Source organism: Tympanuchus pallidicinctus, unplaced genomic scaffold, assembly GCF_026119805.1.
Source record: "Tympanuchus pallidicinctus isolate F22 unplaced genomic scaffold, pur_lepc_1.0 scaffold19, whole genome shotgun sequence".
Classification (NCBI taxonomy): domain Eukaryota; kingdom Metazoa; phylum Chordata; class Aves; order Galliformes; family Phasianidae; genus Tympanuchus; species Tympanuchus pallidicinctus.
Window position 1 is genome coordinate 3,318,686 of NW_026294710.1, and position 18,016 is coordinate 3,336,701.

Genomic DNA, 18,016 nt, shown 5'->3' on the forward strand with positions numbered 1-18,016 from the left:
CTCCCCTCTCATGGTTAGCTGGCATTTACATCATAGTACTCTACAAGGGATGTGTACTCTCTGCATGAAAGTGGTTTAAGCAAGTTTCATTTCACTGTAACACTTCTGATTTATGAGGTAGGAATAGAGGTTAGCACTGAGGACATAACTGTGGTGTACATTTCAAGAACCAAATTTACATAGTAAGCCATGGTTGAAGGGAGAAAAACATCTCTGAAGTTCATAGAGCTCTGAACATGAATCAGTTGGGAGCTGTACACACACGTTACTGAAGCAGCACACTGAGGCTCCCTATCAACACCTTGTACTGAACAAAACACACATAGGACTTAAAAAAAGGCAAGAGTGATACCTTAAATTGCATTAACTTTAAGCTCCAAGTTTCTGTAGAACAGTGCACCTTCAGCTAACTGCTCAGTCCTGCAGAAATTGTTCTGCAGTGTTCACCAGTGATGTATGCATAAGTCAGCGTCCCCAGTGGCAGCACGCATTTACACCCACTGACTGCTCACTGACATGAGAAATATGTTTGGGTAAATACTTCTTGAACAGTAATTAACCTCACCTTCACCAAGGATAGCAGAAGTTGGTCTGGGCAACTACAGCACTACATAGCACCACCTGTGTAAACTGAAGAGCAACACATTTAAGTAATTTTGCTCTAGGTTACAAATGCTAGAGCAAAAAATCCAGAGACAGTGATTATCACAGCAGCATCATGCACTGTTTCATTGCCAGTATGCTCAACAACTTTTTACATCTGCAAGCTTTGAAGCATTCAAACAATTGCCATCAGCTCATTTACAGGGAGCTTAGTGATATTTCTATCTTTACAAGCTCTCAGCTAGAAAAGAAATTGCCAAATCATAGAGGGGTTTGGGTTGCAAGGGACTTCAAAGCTCATCCAGACCCAACTCCTGCCGTGGGCTGGCTGCCACCCCACCAGCTCAGGTTGCCAGGTCCCCATCCAACCTCCAGGGATGGGGCACCCACAGCTTTATGGGCAGCTGTGCCAGGGCCTCACTCTGAAAGTGAAGAATTTCCTCATAATATCCAATCTGTATCTTTCCTCTTTTGGTTTAAAACAATTCTCTTTCCACCCGTGAGCCACTGGCATAATGAAAAAGGACAATACTAGCACACACTAAGATTCTCATGAAAGCAGAGATTCTAATAAAATAAAGTGGCATCCTGCAAAACAAGAGAGCTACTGGCATTGGGCACATTCCCTTTACTTGGTATTTGTTTGCTAGTTGTCTTCTATCCACCTACACAAACTGTTGGACACTAACAAGTCAGCAAACAAAACCCAAGACGATCCAGCAACATTAAATATTTATTAAGCTCTCTCGAAACAGAAGAGGCACAAAGAGAGCATAAAATAGAAAACAGGAGAGAAAGAAGTATGTCTGAACTGTATGGAGAGCTGACACTGCAGCCCTTACGTGTGGAAGGTGCAGAATAACCCTCACATCATCACACTTAACAGCAAGCGAGGCTTCACTGCCCAGTTCTATCACTTCAAGGTCAAAGAGTTGGACAATGGAAGTTTTACAAACAGGAAGTTAAATAACAGTAAGAGTAGTTTTCCTTCAGTCTTTCATTTCTCCATCAACACTTGATTTTTTCCCCAGTGAGTTTTCAATATGAAAACAAGATGTGTGGAGAATCACACATAGAGTGATTTTATCTTAAAAAAGTCAACATAGTATTAATCAATTTACACAAGTCCCTCTTTTCCCCAAATGCTAACATTACTAGATCAAAACTAACTCTGGTACTCATATGTAAGTAGGTTAAATACTTAGTTAATCCTTTCACAAGGAAATACATTTTTGTGCGGAAGTGACAGTGGCATTTTAAGTGCCAGTGGCATGTTAAGTGCCAGCATTCAACTGCTTTAGTCTATCACTACTTCAAATAAGAACACACCAGATGTCTGGACACCTGTACAGGAGCTGTGACCAGCACACCTGATCATCCCATGCAGCAGCAAAATGTTTGGTTTTGAACAAAAGAGTTCTGTCAGGCTGTTTTTCTGCAACATTCATGATGCAAATAAACATGGAATAGTAAGTATTTAATTTACAGAGACTGGATGATTCCACTTGTTCCAAACTCTACTTGTTTAAATATCTGATGTCTAAAATGAAAAGATTCATTTAATTCAATCCTAAAGTCCTCAAACTCGCCTTCCACAAGGGCTCGCAGTCCGTTTTCAGACGTACTACGGATGTTCAAAGAACTGCTCTTTCACTTTAGAAGTTGATAGCTTTGCCAAAAGATGCTGCTAGGTTAGCTTCCCTGAAGGCTTCTGACACCGTCTGCAGAGAACAAACCAAAGGTACAAACCATTAATACCTACAGGCAGTCACAGCACGTCTGTGTAACCCCCGTGTTCAACAATTGCTTCAGAAAAACTTACTGGATGGGCATGGCAAACTCTGGCCACATCTTCACACGATGCTCCGTACTCCATAGCAAGGGCTGCTTCATTAACCATTTCGCCAGCACCCTGCAGTTTAATGTTTGTAATTAGAACAGATCTTTATGCAATTGTCTTGCTTCCTCTGAATTGCTAATTAAAAAATACCCAGCTTTAAATAAGCATCTTCTGCTAAGAAGAAAACCTTACTATGACGTGCTTCAGCTGTGTTCTTGTGTCAGTCCTAAGTACTCTGTCAATTTGGTGGCTCAGCTGAGCTGAGCTTAAAACTGAACACAGTGCTAGAATAGAGTACTTGCTCTCTCATTGCTGAGGTCTGTGCAAAATCTGGGCTTTGTTCCACATGGGATTGGTCAGATGCTACCTATGTTCTGATCCAAGGTACTGTACATTATCACTGCAGGGAAGGAAAAAAACAACCAAAAAACCCCAAAACTTTAATGCTCTTTAAAGCCCTCCTAGAAAATTAATCAGATAACCAAATAAACTGAGGTACACTACTATATCTGCAGCCTCATTTTCATTAAATAGTAGTTGTATTTGTGGGGACTTAGCCAGAGAAAAATATCTGGATAGTTGAAAATAAAACAGTGAATAAGTAATTATATTTTCAGAATTAAGATCACAATCTGAAGATTTCTTGCCTGCCCCTTCCATTTACCAATTAAAATTACTGCCTGGCCCACACTGATAAAGCTGAGCTGTGCTTTCTTTAGAGAATGTGGATCTTCATCAGTGACTGAGTCCAGACTCGCTGACTGCAGCACAAGGCTGCCAACTCTGCAGGAGTAGAGAAAACCAGAGAAAAAAGAAAAGCAATGGAAGAAAACCGCAATCTGTCCAGCTACTCCAACATCCAGAACTTGAGTCCATTTCTGCTGCTCTCTTGAATATTTGGCAATATTCATAAAGATGAAACTGTAAGAGACTGAGTAACCCTCGCATTTTCAGGGAATAGAAAAGAAGGAAAAAGCTGTGTCCATTGCCAAAACAACAGTAGAACAGGGATGTGAGCAGGAGGGCTGTAAAAGAGAAAAATCAGTAAAATCCATGGAATTCTGTGAGACAAATCTACCTTTTTACAAGCACCACGTGGCAAAATGAACCACTCTTAATGCTACCAAGACAGCAACACACTTTACAATACTTACTGCGCCTAAGATGTGTGCGCCCAACATCCTGTCTGTTGACTTCTGACTAAGAATCTTCACCATGCCATCTGTGTCAGCATTTGTCTTTGCTCTACTGTTTGCAGCAAATGGAAATTTCCCAATTTTGTACTCTACTCCCTACAAAACAGGTATTTGTTACTGACACTGAGTTAACGATCGGGAAACTCAACAGGAACGATGCAGCCAGTCGGATAGCGATAAAAATAGGTCTAATACAAAACTAGAAGGAGACATGCACAGAACAACGTGTGAGAATAACAGGCAGAAAGAAATACCAGAAAAAATAGCATAGAAGTGGTATGAACTTCATCAAAACAGAAGTTATTAAAGAGGACTGCGATCCTTTGTGAGAGCAGCATGCAGGAAGGAATCATTCAGCCATACACGCTACGCAATAAATTCAGAAAGAAATTCTCCCATGAGAAGCAGCTAAATAAAGCAACAGCCATTATCACACTATGAAACCACATCCAAGACAGAAAAACAATTTTGTCCAGGAAGAAAACAGTACCTCTTCTTTCAGCTGTTCTTCTGATTTGCCAACCCAGGCCACTTCGGGGTGAGTGTAAATGACAGAGGGGACGCAGTTGTAATCAATGTGAACTGCACCTCCAGCCATCCCTTCAACACACAGAATGCCTTCGTCCTCAGCTTTGTGGGCCAGCATAGGTCCAGCAACTACATCACCAATAGCATAGATGCTATCAGATCAATGAAACACAATTAGATGCTGTTTAAAGATGTACTAGCACACCTCAGCTACTACATATAATAGTTTAAAACATGACTGGAGTTTTCTGCAAAATCAGATTGAACAACTAATATGCAGAAGAAATCTGGAGATTACATGAACAGCTTCCACTGAATGAACACACTTAAGAACCACTGTCAGCACATCCTGACTTTCAAATTACAGAACATTAAAAGGTTGACTAAAAAATCCTAAATTGCTGAAATAAACATAAATTGAGCTTCTCTTTCAGGAAAAAAAAACAAACTATATTAAGCAATTTTTAAAGTGTCTTAAGATAAACTTTCAAAAATAAGAGTCCTGGTCTGAAGAAAGTAAAAATCACTAAATATTACTTACTTTGGAATTTTGGTTTGGAATCTGTTATTGACTGGGATTCTCCCTCTCTTATCAAGTTCAATTCCAATGTCTTCAAGTCCTAGATTTTTTGTGAACGGACGCCTACCAATGCACACCAGGAGCACATCGCAAGTTATGACTTCTGCCTTTCCACCAGCAGCAGCTTCAACACTACATAAAAACAAGAATGCTAAGCTGTAAACCTGCAGTACTGCATCTTGCTGATTAGCGATTAATATGATCCAGATGGTGACCTAGTGGCTGAACCTGGCATCCCAACACTTGCCTCTGGCCTATCCCCCTCTTCTTCTTTGCAAGACTTGATGAGTAGGAGAGGAAGCAAGGGCTAGCAACTCTTACTACATTTGTAAACAACTCCTGGATACAGAAATTCAGGTTATGCATCTGTTAACAAGTAGCACAACCTGCTAGGAGCAAATCTTACAGCAAAGCGATCGGTGCTGAGTACACAACATCCAAGTTATTTATATGTCAGAGTGAGGCAGAGTCACGCACTCTGTGCAAACTTTCTCCTGGCCCCACACAGAAGAACTGTTAGCAGTTGCCTTCCATAAAGTGCATCCCTCAAGGCATCTAGAACAAGTTTAGTTTGTATCCAGAGTGCAAGAATGAACCAAGGAATAAGCAGGGTTAATTAGGAAACTTGCTTCAAAAGCATAGTTCTGAACCAGAATGAAACTCTAAGCAGAGACTACAGGAGAAATCTAGGCAGTATCAGTACAGCAGTTCACAGAGGCCCAAATCTAGGACTTCTCCAGTGGTGGAGGACAGACTACCCTGAGCTATGGACATGCAGCAGATACAATTCCTTGTACTGAGATTCCAATGAAAAAGGTACTTGAGCTTATGTTCATTAAGAAACACTACACATTTTCTTACGACTCAAGCTACAGCTTATGCTACCAGTCTGCACAGAGAATAAGTTGACAAGAAAAGCAGCAGCATATAGGTATGGACATTTACAAGGAAAATTTGCTTTATGCTTTTCTGTATTAGTTGTTCACTTAAATCTTCAATAGGCTCTAATCTGGCCATTAAAAAACAGTCTGAGACAGCTTCATTTATTTCTAATTAGAAGTAATCAATCTTTACCATGCTTATTTAGAGACAGGGAAGAAAGGACAACATAACTCTCCCAATAAGCACCAAAGTACTAATAATGATATGAATAACTGCATTTATGTTAATTATACCAAAAGCAAAGAACTTTCACAAACAGCACAATTTAGGTTTCTCACTAAAAATCCACTGGCTTTACACTAGCACACCAACCCAAGCCAGTGGAACCTCTCCTGTATAAGCAAGCTTGATTTCAATAAAACCAAAGTTATGAACACACTAAGTTACAATACAGGATAAAAATTTAACTTCACTGAAGATTAAGTTTCATTTCTTCCCGTTTCAATAGTAATATCAGAATATTTTAGAATAGGTTTGAAGGACTGAGCAGGACAAATACAACCTGTGCCCCACTGGTTCTAAGGGAAATACTTACGCTACATCAATTTTCCCATCCGGTTTCTTGGTAGCACCCGTAACTTTGGTGTTTAGCTTAAACTTGAGTCCCTGCTTCTGAAGAATACGTTGGAAGTTTTTGGAGATCTCCATGTCAATTCCCATTCCACCAACATGGCCCATGAACTCAACAGCCGTCACATCCGCACCGAGGCGCTGCCAAACTGAACCCTGTGGTCACAACAATATACTTAAAGGAAAAGTTTTTTGAAGGAAAACTTCAGGTTTCCTTACTGCAATATTTACCACTGAGACTGGAAACTGCAAAAGAGGGACAACAGATAACAGCAAACTGATCAACGTTTACAGACCATTAGAGTGTAGGACATAACATGTCTGTTCCCAACAGCCTTACTGAAAAGATGGATTTATCACTGCTTGTTTGCATCCCTAATGCTTTAGTGATTTAACTTATGGAATTAAGCTTTTAAATAAATAGTTAAGAAAACAAACAATTAGGTACATATATATTTACACACACACACAGAGGCATAGAAAAATTAAAAATCAAATTAATTGGAACGTAGCTCAGAAAACTCAAAATAAGAATTCTATAGTGCCCTAATACCAAACTAAAGCAAAACAATAATGAGTTATAGAAATTTTCTGCAATAGAATATAACTACTGCTGCTTTTGCATTTATTTACAACCATAACCACTATCATCACCTTCCCTAAACCCACATACATTCCATTTAATTCCATTTACCTCGAAAGTTACCCACACCCATCTCAACAGTATTTATCTTCACTTACACTTGCCCTGCTCAGTGGCCAGCAGGCAGCTGACCAGTGGCAGCTAAGGCAACCACTAAGCAGGTCTGCAGATTTTCAGGCAGTTGCAGACCAGCAAATAGATGTTCTTAATACTATGCAGCTATGAGGCAAAAGGACTCAGACCTTCAGACCTAGGCAGAATACAAAGTCTTCACTCCTTTTGTTATTAGACACAGTGCTTGCAATTGTATCACAAAATATTTGGGGGATTAACTGCTACACACAGGTATTTAGAATGGTTTCAAGTTTATTTACATTATAAGAGGAAGTTCTCTTATCTATATACAGAACAAACTTCAGTGGAAGTTAAACAAAAAACCAAACCCAAAACGCAAGGCCTACACATTCCTCTCTATTTTCTCCCCTTAGTTAACCAGCTGCAAGAACACTGACCCAAACACTTCCTAGCTTCTAAGGTAAGAACAACAACAAAAAAAAGCTAGCATGCCATTAAGTGGGAGAGTTCAACAACACGGGCTAAATCACAGCAACAACATCAAATGCAGTGAAAAAATAAGTTACCTCATAAATAAAGGATTAAGAGCTTTAGATAATCTCTTACCAGTTCCACACCAATGACTCCTGCACCAATGACAACCATCTTCTCAGGGACTTTTTTCAGGGACAGAGCACCAGTGGACGACACAATATTATCTTCATCAATCTAACAGCAAAGAAAGCCACAAAGGGAAATTTACAATCTCTTTTGTACATCACATGAATTCCAAACAGATGCAAAAGTATTATACATGAAGTTACGCAGTTGTTTCACACTGAAAGAAAGTAGCACCAAGATTTCAAATACGTACAGTGATTCCAGGGAAGGGAGCAACTTCTGAGCCTGTAGCTATGAGTATGTTCTTTGTATTGATAACTTGTGTGCTGCCATCATCTTTGGTTGCAGTGACTTGGTTTTTGCCAGTTATTTTCCCAAAGCCAGATACATGTACAACCTTTAATAACCAAGAACACAGTAAGTTAAGGTTCAAATTACTTATGTAAGTTATGCTATATTTAGAAGCATAGAATCACTCAGGTTGAAAAAGACCTTAAAGATCATCGAGTCCACTTAATATGAATCTCACCAGAGAGAAGCCGCTAATGCAAACCTTTGCATTGGCATCCAGAACAAATCACAAAGTCAGCACTGCTGTTTTAAGTAGACCCAAGAACAAGCTATTCATTTAAAATATCTTACAAGTGAAGCACTCAGTCTGCCCTTGCCAAATCCCTTGATCAAACAAGTTTACGTGGCAAGAATGTGAGAATGCAAGAAGCGACATAAGCGAGAAAAAAATACATACATTTACTTCAGTAAATAATCCAAACTGACCTTGTTCTGTTTAAATAAATGAGCAATTCCACCCGTTAAGGCCTTCACCGCACCGCTCTTCTGTTCCATCATCTTCTCCAGATTCAAGCGGATTCCTGTAACTGAAATTAAAAAGCTTCAATGGAGCATTCCACTTTTACTTATAGGAACCAACCTACAGAGAACAGCTCTGACAGGAGATGCCCCAAACGCCCCATTAAACATTAAAGGTTATGTTTAACGATTGATAGGTCACAAAGCAGTATTATTCTTTTCAAGTGTAACTTCCCCAGCCAGCAATCACATTCCTAAATCTCTAGCTGGCAGAGAAAGGATACTGGTTGCAAGTCAACAAAGCTTTATGACCAACTTTCCTACAGTTATAGTAGTCAGACCTGAACCATTAACATTAGTTTCTTGACGGAAGCCATTTAGTTCAATAGGCACCAACAAGTTGCTCTGCACGCTCACTTTCAATTCCTCTGCTAGCAAAGTCTTTTCCATGGGCCAAATGATACAGATGTGAGTTGTTCAGCAAGGCCTAAAACATACACACAAAAATGTAAACTGAGACACACAGATGCAACTGGATTTTTTACCAGAATATTTAAAAAAAAAAAAGAAGTTATTTGGAAAAAATAAGTCTAATAAATCTGACATTTGTATTTTAAAAGGTGCATCTCAAATGTACCAATTACATGCAGAGAGTAGTTAAGATCACTCCTACACTTTTTGCCCTTTTCACTAGAGAAACTGGAAATGGTATCATTGAGAATAAAGAGGTAGCAACAGACTTTAAGCAAAGGAAAACAATAGATGGCTATGACTCAGTAGAACTTCCTTATCAATGCAGAAGAGAAAATCTGTCAACAAAAATACAGAAAGAAAGATACAGAAAAGCTGAAGGAGGAAAAAATCCACTGAAATCGCTTTTAAATTTTAGCCTGTGTAAACATCAGTTTAAATTGTGTAGCTGAGTTACGCTGAAGTCATTATAGCTGTACAGCTGGCAGAGCTGAAACTACATGGTTTAGAGCCAGTTCAGATCACAGGGTTATCGCAACTCAAAAATAAAATTAGCACAGTTCCTTTCTAAGTGCATTTAAAGACGAGCAGCTTGAAATACAGAGTCTCCAAAGTGTAATTTGATTAGAAACTGCAATATAAGAAGGGTCTTGGGAAAAAAAATTTACACCTTTTACTACAATCATCTCTGCAACCATGAAACTGCCAACATCCTTCAACAGGACCAAGATAATTTCATTTTTGTCAATAAGAACAACCAACTGCCACCCTTAAATTTATTTGCCCGTTTTATCTGTCACAGCCCTCAATCTGTGATAATCCAAAACATCAACCAAAGACAGAGCCCTGCAAAGGCCTTCAGCAACTACCAAGGAAAAAAGAAATCCACGTTCAATGTATTTTGAGTGGCTTTTTTGGAAAGGAATATCTGAATATTTGTTATTGCTTCAGCACATGTACCCTACATAACCACTTCATAAGAAGTTTACTGCCACTGGAAAAAGTTCTGAATAGCACTCAGGTTTAGCCACGGCTTCAGAACTGCTTTCAAAAGAACTTCAATGGCATAAAACTAATCAAAGGTTTGAGAAGAAAAGTCACTTCAATGGATACCAGCAGAATGCCAAACTTGCACAGGCGTGCTGTGCTGATCTACAACTCATTTTTGAGTTTTTCTTCAGTATAAATTCTGAGTTTCATCAGATACGCTACTGAAATGTCTAGGCAAAGTGACACATTACTTTTCAGAAATTTGCACTCCTTCTGTACTCTACAGTGTTTTCTGCTAAGCTGCTAACAGAACCTCTATCAGCAAACAGATTAGAAAAGCAATACTGTTAGAAGGAACCTTCACAGAAAAGCTGGGTGTTATTATAGGCAGCACAAAGCTGATTACCAATACCTTCCTTCATCTGCTGGGTATTAATGAGGAACACTCCACCTAGCAATAGCACAGTTCTTATAAAGCTCTCATTTTGAAGTTGCTTAAAACATGACTGACAACATCCAACTTAACATCCAACACTTGGTACTCAGGAATTTCTTATTTCTCCTTTCTTTCAGAGCACACACCCTTTTCTCTCCCCACTGGCACTACTCCACACAAGCACCACCAGCCTCACTTTTCAAGACATCTTTTGGAGGCAGTGAGAATACTATTTTTAACTTACATGACTATTACAAGAGTTACTATTGGTGGAGTGAGACAGTCATATTCAGAGCACAGCACATCCCATCAAAAAACTGTTATTTTTCATTGGTGTCTCCATCCCTACAATTTAGATTCACATTCTGTACCTCTAGTGACTGAATAAGCAGCAACGAATCATTCCTTTACTCTAAAGTGCAACATTCTAGACAAAACTGCAAGTATATTGAAAATAAAAGACTTGAAAGGATTGAGCATTGCACGCAGCAGACTTTAAGACAAAACCACTTTAAACTCTATTTAAAAGGCATTTAAATGCTGTATTTAGTTAGTGGTTACCACACAGACTGACCAGCTCACCAGAGAGCAGATGCACCTGCATACACCTCTGCTTTTATCCCTCTTCCTCTCGTTTAGAAACCCCACAAAACAGTTTGTAAGCAGAACATTCCTACTGAATTAGTAAGTATTGCAGTCCTTATTATTACTTTTATTCGTGCAAATCATTTGGTTGCAAGTTATTTTTTTAAACAAAGTATGTCAATCTTGGAAAAAGATAAGTAGAGGTTTTAAAGAGATGCATGCAGGAGCTATTGATTTTACTGAAGTTATGATAAACAATGCACCCTTACCTTTGAAGGAATACATCCAACATTCAGACAGGTTCCACCCAAGGTTTCATTTTTTTCTACACAGACAGTCTGAGGAAAAAAAGGAGGGGAGAGAATTGTAACCTTTTTACAGGAGCAAAAAGAAATGTCTCTTCCTTCTCTGATGAGCATGGAACATATGCACAAAATAACAAATCTCTTGGTTTACACTCCAAGGAAATAAATTTGCAGAGAAGTGACTCCACAGAGGAAAGCCTGTCATCATTTAACTTGCTGCTTTTGTGGGAAGCAGCAGTGACAGTACCACGAAAAAGAGGACTTGCATCAAATCAAAGAACCACATGGAGATCAGCTGATCCCCATCTTCCCCTGTTCCTGTTTTAAGCAGACAAACACAAAATGATCCAAGTGCTTTAAGAGCTGCACTGCGGATCAAACAACACTAGACCACTCTCACCTTTACCTGATAGGGCTTTGCCTCATCCACTTTAAATTAACTTCACTGGCAAGGCCAAGCAAAGCTGTTCCAAAGCCAACACCCAAGGAACCTTGTTGGCAATAACACGGGATGCTGTAGTGGTGATACAAGGTTTTAGCTTGTGCTAGTAGAAGCAGCAGTACTGAAGGTTCAAATTCAGGAAGTCAACAGAGCAGCTTCAGGTTATTCCATGGACGACAACTACAGAATTTATCTACTTGCCAGTCTCACAAAAGCATCTTATGTTCCTTGGGGGCAGCATAAACATGTGAGTTTCTTTAGTGCTACAGGTGATGCATGCAAGCCTGCCCAACCAACTCTAAAGAAAGAATAAAAGCTGTTTGCCAGGATGAAAAAGCAGAAAACAAAGCACTGTTTGTTTGTTTTTTTTTAAACCTTCTGCTATATGGTGACCTATTGTAGGCAAATACGTGAAGGTCTTGAGTAAAGTGTTGCTCCAGGAAAAGCAGGCTTCTAGCTACCAAAAAAAAAATCTTAGGAGAAATAAATACAAAACATTATGGCAGATCATATAAAACTTAACTGGAACCTATAGCAATGACCATCTTTTCTCCAGGTCCTAATAGCCCAGTGACAACATATGTACATATATGTGTGTGTGTGTGTGTGCGTGTGTGTGTATATATCACATGCACACATACACACACGAAAGAATATTTATTAAATCAAGACCAAAAAAAAAAAGTCTGACATTTTAATTACTTGCACTAGGGTCAAAAGCAGATGTAAAACTTAACTGACTCTTAAAAAATCCTATTTTGGTACTGTTACACATTAGGCTAAAACATACTCAGAGACATCACTGAAATTCAGCTGTTGGAAGAATGAGGGACAACACTAAGAACTACAAAAAATTGAGGCTGAAGAGACCTTCCCCAGAAGCCACGCAGCCAAGCTTCCTTCTCCAAACACAGTTAACATCAAAGCTGTCTCAGGTGGCTCAAGGCCTTAACAAGCCAAGCCCTGAAAATCTCTAAGGACGAAGGCTAAATGCAATCTGGACCTGCTCCAACATTTCACTGAACTCTTCTTGTAAACAGGAGCTCCTGTCCTTGCCAGTTGGTCTCATCACCTTGGTTTTTTCATGAAGTCCTGCTGCCTTACTTCAGAGGCACTGGGATATACCAGCCAACAGAACATACACAAGTACACTTAGCAATGCCTTCTCAGATTCTGAAGTACTTCAGGAAAGAAAGATGCAATGCCAGAAGAGTAAATTGGTTTTGGGTTAAGGGGTCAAGAAAAACAGCAATCCTGTTGATGTCACATTCATGAATGAAAGTGAAACTTACCAGCACGCTGATTTTCACTTCTAAACTCCCAAATGGCCATCAAATTCCTCCAGTGCCATTAGGAAATCACGTCAGCTGAGTACTCTTTGGTACCTCCCCTCCCCCTAACAGAATCACTGCATGTTTTATGTTGTGGAGTGGTTGAAGAGTGATCAGAAGGTCTCAAAAGGTCTGCTCTTACCTTAAACCCAAGCTGAGCAGCTTTGATTGCAGCAACATAACCTCCCGGACCAGAACCAATAACTGTGACATCCGCGTCAACTGCAACAGGGAACATTAGAGTTATTTTTTCAATAATTAAGACTTCATTGCAGGACCAATTTGTTCTTGAAATTATTCATATTTGGAAATGCCAAATAATGGAAAAAAAATAAAAATTGCTATTAAAAAGTATGCAATTTAATACACTGGGAAAATTACACTTCACAAAATGACTTTCCAGACAAAAGGAAAAGTTGTGTAGAAGTATTTTACAAATAAAGAAAAAGCTTTAAACTTCACAGGGAAAATAATGTAAAATGAAATTAAACAGCCAGGATGCATCCAATCCATCCTTCCTGCTATAAAATCTTTAACTCCAGCTGTCTGAACAGTTCATTTAAACATTTTAACAATGCAGTTTCTTCAGTTGTTTGGCACAAAAGATACATGAGCAGTACATGCTGTACTATTATTAGATTATACTGCAGAAAATATGGCTGAGGTAAACTTCTGTGCAAGCCCTATTGATTATGAACACAGAAGATACTATGAACTTTGTACCTCATTTGTTTCTAGTAATCATAACTTCCTCTGCAATATTAAATTATTGTCACTGTTTTTACATTAAAGCTCAGCTTCTATTTATGCCTTCAGTTTGGCAGTAAATATGACAAATAAGCTTTTCTCATAGAAATGGCTCAGGTTGTAAGGAACTTCAAAGCCCATTCAGTTCCATGCTCCTGCTGTGGCTGGCTGTTCTGACTTAGAAATGTCTACTGCATATATGTTTGTTCAGCTTATTTTTAAGACTACCTCTAACAGTGTTTCAAAATGGATAAGCAAATAAAAGCGTGCTCTGATGGGCTTTAAAGAGGAAATGGGGAACAGTATCTGGGGCTTGCTTGGGAAACAAGTACTGGCACCTGTTTGCAGAAGGCCAATACCAGGCACTGTGTTGACCATTTCTGATTGCTGCTTGGTGCTGGATTTGCTCTATGGCAGCCGTGCCAGGGCCTCACCACTCTTTCCGAGAATAAATTGTTCCTAATATCCAACCTGAGCCTCCCGAAGAGCAGCCTGAGGCCGTTCCCTCTCGCCTATCGCCTTTAGCTGGGAGCAGGGCCAGCCCCCACCTCACCACAGACAGCAGAGCACAGCGATCTCCACCTGCCCGCAGCAGCAGCTCCCGTTACCGCCTGCAGCGCCGGGCCAACCCGCGGGCCGCAGCTCAGCTTTCCGTTCTGAGAGCGGCTTTACCCGCGGTGAATTACCTTGATCGGCGTAGCTCCTCTGCGGCACGGCACAAACTCCCTGGAGACCGCGATGAACTCGATCAAAATGGCTCCTCTGGAAGAGAACAAGCCACGGCTTTAAAAGCTGAAGTTCGACCTCGAAGAAAAGCAAACGCGGCCCCGCGGCGAGGCCACGACGTGAAAGCGGAGAAGCGCGGCCGAGCCCAAGCGCTCCGCCCGCCCAGCGGCAGGGGGTGGCGTGAGGAAAGCTGAAGCCAAAGCCAAAGCCGAGCCCGAGCACTGAGGTTCCTCCCCACCCGTCTCCCGCCGCCCGCCCCACGGTACCACCGCCAACGCCGTACCCGAGCGAGCGCACAGGACACGCGGCCCCAGCGCTGCATTATTGCTGCTGCTGCTGCTGCTGCTGCTGGCCCAGCCCGCGCCCGCCGCCACCCCAAGGACTCCGCGGACTCGCGCAGGCGCACCGGGAACGGGCGGCTGTACGGGAGCCGCGAGGGGCCGCCTGGAGGAGGCGGCCGGCGGTGCGGCCCGGGAGGCGTGGTCACGGGACTGTAGGCGGGGATATGCAAATGAGCCGCAAGAAGCGGCAGGGGGCGCTGTGTAATTGCCTGCTGGAAGGGAGACAACGTGTCCAGAAATGCCAGGCTTCGTGGTTATAGACTTTTAATTATTTAGAAGAACCTACAGGGAGAAGAGCAATCGTCCTTTTAACAATATATAGTTGGTTCTGTGGAAAATAGTTTAGGAAGTACACGCACTTTCACCCAGCAACGCTGTGTGGAAGCAGCTGGTTCAAAGCAAAAGGCTGCCAGCAGTGGGCAGAACTCCTCTGTCTTTGTGCAGGATTTCTTTGCTTGCCCTCCATCGGCCCTGAGGTCTGAACACATCTGATCTCTCAGCATTTAAATCCCTTATCTCTTAGGCCAGCTAATGAGAAAGCACCCTGCAGTCAGCAGAGCTTGTCAGGGTCCCATTGCTCCCCCCATCCTCATTAACGAGCAGACCAATGAGAGCACAATGCAAGAACTATCCTCACTGGCAGCTCCCAACCCAGAGATTTTATGTCACCATGGCCATCTCACAGGTTCTGTGTCTCCATGGCCTTCTCTGCCCATGCACAGAGGATCCCAGACCATGCACAGGGCTACAATGGCCACCTCCCCATGCAGCCCACACTTGGCAGACCATGGATGTCTGTGGGAAAATTAACTTCTTTTTCAGACATACGTCAAAATGAAACAAGCACATTGCTAATGCAAGCACTGAGCAAGGTGAGAAGCTGCAAGTTCACCTTGTGCTGTGAATTTTTTTTGGGTCACCAAAGGGATAGGCATCCTTTGGCCGTTCCTTCAGAGTCCAAAAAGAGTATAGGGGTCAAGAGAAGTATAGAAAGCAGCAGAACATGACTTGATGGGTGAGAAAAGCAGGGAGGTGAAGGAGTATGGGGCTTGGCAGTTGCCTCTGAGCATCCTTGCCCATTGCCCGCATGTTCATAGAACCATGGAACCATAGAATGGCTTGTGTTGGAAGGGACATCAAGGATCACTTTCCAATCCCCCTGCCACAGGCAGAGTTGGCAGCCACTAGGTCAAGTACTAGATCAGATTGCCCAGGTCCCCATGCAGCCTGACCTTAAACACTCCTCTGACATCTTGCTTGGGTTCATAGTGGCTGGCACCACTTTCCTTAAGGTTCCTGGTGGTTTTGACAGAATTTAGATGTTAAAATTGTTTACTGAAGTTTCATATTCCTGAGTAGCATACAAATCAAATCCCTAGTGCATCGCTTTTACAGTCAGGTTCATTATAAAACAAAATACTTTTTGTTCTGTTGCTCCTGGAATATGACTCTGCCTCACCTTTCCTCCATTGTGACTATCCTTTCCTCAGTACTGAAGTTATGGTACATGCTCCCGATTTTTACTGCATCCCAATTTTATAACTCCTGATTTGTATTGTATTAGCATGTGTGAAATGCAGCCTTTCTGCAAAGCTGGATGAATGTATCTTGAACGACAAGCAATGCCAGCAGGCCAAGGAAGTGATTCTTCCCCTATGCACCATGCTGCTGAGAACACAGCTGGAGTACCACGTCCAGTTGTCAGCTCCCTGGTATGAGAAATATGTGGATATGCTGGAATGAGACCAACAAAGGGCTACAAAGATCATCAAGAAATGGGAACACCTCACATAAGAAAGTCTGAGAAAGCTAGGACTATTCAGCCTGGAGAAGAGAAGGCTCAGGGGGATCTCATCAGTGTCAAAAAGTACCTGAAGAGAGAGGGCAAAGAGGATGGAGCCAAGCTCTTTTCAGGGTTCCCAGTGCCAGGACAAGAGGCCATGATCACAAAGTGGAACACAGGAGGTTTCCTCTGAACATCAGGCAGCACTTCTGTGCTGTGAGGGTGGCTGAGCACTGGCACAGCTGCCTCAAGACTGTCAATCTCCTCTTTGGAGATCTTCAGAAGCCACCTGGCTGTGGCCCTGGGCATCCTGGTCTGGATGACTCTGCTGGGGTCCTGCTGGGGGAGGGGTTGGGCAGAGGGACACAGAGGGCCCTGCCAGCTCAGCCATGCTGTGATTTTGGGTCAGTAAAATAAACTGGAGCATACTCTGACAAGAATCGGCTCTGACTCGGAGCTGGAGGAAAGCTGCAGGCACATGCTGAAGTCAACAGAGGGCATCATGACCACATACACTAATGAAGATCTGCAAGGATGCCTTTAGGCGATGTTCACATAAAAACTCAGATGATTATATATATTTTTTGAAATACCAAGTACCATATTGCATTACAAATAATATTTTTATATGTGCTTATGCACGCATGCGTTTGTCACACAGCTATCAATATGATTAAACTATCTATCTAGTCAGAGTATTACACTGACACTAACTCGGGAAAGCAGAACTGAAAGAACTATTGCTGCACTCAGGTGATCTCTATCAGTGTCCTATGTTTTGAAAAACCATATTTAACACTAAATATGTTTTCAAGTGATTCCTACCATCTTTGATAAATCCTTTTGTTGTACTCTTCTTTCTGGCAAGAGTGAGCACCATAGCATGGTAAGGTATGTCCAGAAAGAAACAAAGGTGGGATTTTATTTTACAGCTTTGCCCAAAGCAAGATACTGTATTGCTTTTTGGACTGTTTCACCTATTGATCTGCTTAGAACTTCCTGTCACTGGAGAATTAAAGCAAGGCAACAAGTAAGAAAGCTACAGCAAGTCCACGGCCACAGTGAGTTGCTGTATGTGAGGTTCTGCACCAAGCAAAGAGATGACAACACGTGGGCAATATGGGAGAAATAGGGTGGAGGAAGACAAGTGAGACAGGTCCAGATGCAAAATAGCAGCATACCTCAGTTTCAAAGAGGATGCAGGACAACTGTCTGAAAAGCATACCAGGAATCCTGGAATGTACTCTGCTCTGTCGGTATTTTACAGAGATCTGCAGCTCCCAACTGCTTGCAGAATAGTTAAGTGTTTGGGACATTCCTTTGTTGCTGGAGCTTAGGGGAACACACGTAGAGGAGCAGGCATCAGGTGCACAGAATTGCTGCATTTTTGAGTTGGAGGGAAGCTAGATGGGAGTCTCAGTCTCCCCATAGAGCTCCAGATCTGGACCTTCTGGCAGGACCCATTTGGGTTC

At 41.6% G+C, this 18,016-nt stretch overlaps 1 protein-coding gene across 1 annotated transcript; it reads right to left on the reverse strand.

The window, feature by feature from the left end:
* Positions 1 to 1,318: 1,318 nt before the first annotated feature.
* Positions 1,319 to 14,851, reverse strand: DLD (dihydrolipoamide dehydrogenase). The gene is made up of 14 exons (XM_052681116.1): positions 14,704 to 14,851; positions 14,381 to 14,456; positions 13,090 to 13,169; positions 11,139 to 11,207; positions 8,805 to 8,874; positions 8,355 to 8,455; positions 7,831 to 7,974; positions 7,584 to 7,685; positions 6,225 to 6,415; positions 4,709 to 4,879; positions 4,130 to 4,319; positions 3,598 to 3,735; positions 2,426 to 2,515; positions 1,319 to 2,324 (listed from the first exon to the last, which is right to left on the reverse strand). Exons 1-14 carry the CDS (start codon positions 14,740 to 14,742, stop codon positions 2,259 to 2,261), a joined length of 1,527 nt encoding a protein of 508 aa, XP_052537076.1. The 5' UTR covers positions 14,743 to 14,851; the 3' UTR covers positions 1,319 to 2,258.
* Between the last annotated feature and the right edge of the window lie 3,165 nt (positions 14,852 to 18,016).

Bases quoted from the DNA above. Each gene is read 5' to 3' on its own strand.
- DLD (XM_052681116.1), bottom strand. From the start codon at position 14,742: ATGCAGCGCTGGGGCCGCGTGTCCTGTGCGCTCGCTCGG. The intron at 13,170-14,380 runs GTAATTCACCGC...TCCCTGTTGCAG, and splicing joins GAGGAGCTACGCCGATCAAG to TTGACGCGGATGTCACAGTT. The intron at 7,975-8,354 runs GTCAGTTTGGAT...TGGTTATTAAAG, and splicing joins ATTTATTTAAACAGAACAAG to GTTGTACATGTATCTGGCTT.